Source organism: Mycosarcoma maydis, chromosome 6, assembly GCF_000328475.2.
Source record: "Mycosarcoma maydis chromosome 6, whole genome shotgun sequence".
In the NCBI taxonomy this organism is placed as follows: domain Eukaryota; kingdom Fungi; phylum Basidiomycota; class Ustilaginomycetes; order Ustilaginales; genus Mycosarcoma; species Mycosarcoma maydis.
The window spans coordinates 366,362-369,394 of NC_026483.1; the positions used below are offsets into that span (position 1 = coordinate 366,362).

A 3,033-nucleotide genomic window follows, 5' to 3' on the forward strand; every position below is an offset into this window, starting at 1 on the left:
CAAGGTTGAGGCTTCGGTATACGAGAGGCGAGAGGCAACAGGTTGGTGGACAGGAAGGGAAGCAAGAAGAGCAACTGGGTAGAAAGCCGAAATAAACTAGCAAGGAGGACCGTGCTTTATCCGCGATTGGCGGCCAGGAAATAGCGCAGAGGCGGTGCTTTGCGCCAGTCAAGCGACGCACACAACCAGTCAAGAAACTCTTCAACTCAGACAACTGGTGATGTGGAAGCTTGAAATTAACACACGGCCGCTCCAACACCGTGCACGTTGGTCCAATCACGAATCACAAATCACGAATCGGCGCCCTTGATAGCACACGCTGTCGTTGGATCACCGCAGAAGAGAGTGGTCACACCGGCAGGATTCACGTACAGGTAAATCTGTTCGGAACTCGTTGGGATGTAGATTCAGGACTGTATGCTGGCTGTCTGCAGGAAGGGCCTTTGAGCGTACACAGAGGCATGCCGAGAGGCAGACCTGAGACGGTTTTTTTGGAGAAGCTATTGCGTAGTGACGCCTGTGCTCTGGAATGTTCGCTGCAAGCGTGACGGTGCGCCATTCACGATTCACGTTGACGTGGAACGTTGTCCATGGCCTGCCATTTACGATTTCAGGCTTTCACGTTTCTTTCTTCTTATCGGCCGTGAGCTATGATTTGATTTGGCGGATTTGTTGAATCTCATCTAGCTACATGAAAGATTAATTCGGCAATCGCGCTGCTCAGACATGAGAACGGCAGACAAAGCACAAAGCACAAAGGCTGTGTTGTTTGATCGGAGCAGACACCGATGGGGGTAAGAAGTCGTGAGCGTGTGACTGAGCGGCGGACAGGCAGCTGGAAAATCACGAATCACGAATTCAGGTCGATGCCTTCTCCACTCGTGACTCTATCTACTGTCGGGCCTCGGTCACGACTGCGTGCCCTACACGCTAAACCAACACTCACGACTCACGCACTCAGCTGCAGCTCGCCAACGACGAGCCTATCACACACCTTCCCCCTCGCACACCTTCACCACTTCTGTCGGCGTAGCATCCATCTTCAACTAATATCACCATCTCCCACGGACGTCAGCTTCTTTGCAAGAGTGAGTATAGCCTCTTTAACTTGGCCGCCTTCCCATCCATACACATCAGCGCCGCTAGTGCATCATTTGCGCTTCCACCTTTCGTCGCTTCATTGATCTTCTTTCGTCGGTTGCATTTGCACTCGCACTCGCATTCGCATTCGCATCTGCGTCCGCGTCCATAACCACATTCAAAGGCTTGGACCATCGCTGACCACTCTGCTCTCGCACAATTGCCTTGTCCACGCCTTCGTACACAGTCGCGCCTCGCTTTCACGAATCCGATTACGAAGGAACGATACGACCCTGATCTTGATCCTCATCAGTGCTCCGCTCGTCATCTACAACGCACTCGACTCAAATCGTCTCCTCGCGCCTTCCGAGCCACTGTCATTGTACGCCCCCTCGCTAGCCTCCGTTCAGCGACACGCACACACACACCATGGCGATGGACCAGTCGCTCATCAAGCTTGTCAACAAGCTCCAGGATGCTTTCAACAATGTCGGCATTCAGAACCCCATCGACTTGCCCCAAATTACAGTGCTTGGTTCTCAGTCCTCGGGCAAGTCAAGTGTGCTTGAAAACATTGTCGGCCGCGATTTCCTCCCGCGTGGTACCGGTATCGTGACCCGTCGTCCTCTCGTCCTCCAGCTCATCAACCGTCCAGCCACCTCCAAAGCCAACGACGAGGCAGCTCCAGCTGTCTCTTCAAAGGGCGCCAACAACCCGGATGAATGGGGAGAATTTCTCCATCTCCCTGGGGAAAAGTTCTTTGACTTTGACAAGATCCGCGAAGAAATCGTCCGCGACACTGAGCTTAAGACCGGCAGGAATGCCGGCATTTCGCCCCAGCCCATCAACCTCCGCATCTACAGCCCCAACGTGCTCACACTCACCCTTGTAGATCTGCCCGGTCTCACGAAGGTGCCCGTCGGAGACCAGCCCAGAGATATCGAGCGCCAGATCCGTGACACGGTGCTCAAGTTCATCTCGAAACCCAACGCCGTCATCCTTGCCGTCACTGCTGCCAACACCGATCTGGCCAACTCGGACGGTCTCAAGCTCGCGCGCGAAGTGGATCCAGAGGGAACCCGCACGGTCGGTGTGTTGACCAAGGTCGACCTCATGGACGCCGGCACCGATGTCGTCGACATTCTCGCCGGCCGTGTCATTCCGCTCCGACTCGGCTACGTACCCGTCGTCAACCGTGGCCAGCGCGACATTGATCAAAAGAAGCTCGTCAGCGCTGCTCTCACCGCAGAGAAGGAGTTCTTCGAGAACCATCCCAGCTATCGCAGCAAGGCTCAGTACTGCGGTACTCCCTTCCTCGCCCGCAAGCTCAACACCATTCTCATGCACCACATTCGCAACACGCTGCCCGACATCAAGAACAAGATCGGCTCGCAACTCGCCAAGTTCCAATCTGAACTTGCCTCTCTGGGTGGTCCCATGGGCGAATCCAACTCGGCTGGTGTCGTACTTCAGATCATCACCGAGTTTGCCAACGAGTTCCGCACCGTCATTGACGGCAACTCGAACGACCTCACTGTCAACGAGCTCGCAGGTGGTGCGCGAATCAGTTTTGTCTTCCACGAGCTCTACAGCAATGGCGTCAAGGCCATCGACCCCTTCGACATGGTCAAAGATACCGACATCCGCACCATCCTGTACAACTCATCCGGCTCCTCGCCTGCCCTCTTTGTTGGCACTACCGCCTTCGAGGTCATTGTCAAGCAGCAAATCAAGCGTCTCGAAGACCCCGCACTCCGCTGCTGCTCGCTCGTGTATGACGAGCTGGTGCGCATCCTTGCCCAGCTCCTCGCCAAAAACGCCAGCTTCCGCCGCTTCCCTGCTCTGCGCGAACGCTTCAACACGGTTGTCATCCACTTTTTCAAAAAGTGCATGGCCCCCCACCACCAAGCTCGTCTCGAACTTTGTCGCCGCACAAGCGTTTATCTCACACGG

At 55.2% G+C, this 3,033-nt stretch overlaps 1 protein-coding gene across 1 annotated transcript in view; it reads left to right on the forward strand.

Moving 5' to 3' along the window:
- Positions 1–1,509: 1,509 nt before the first annotated feature.
- Positions 1,510–3,033, forward strand: part of UMAG_15047 (putative dynamin-like GTPase VPS1) — a gene marked incomplete at both ends in the record, with an annotated part of 2,090 nt that continues 566 nt past the window's right edge. The window contains one exon of the mRNA XM_011390955.1: positions 1,510–3,030. Within this exon, the coding sequence (XP_011389257.1) occupies positions 1,510–3,030 (1,521 nt within the window). The remainder of the gene's footprint in view (positions 3,031–3,033) is intronic.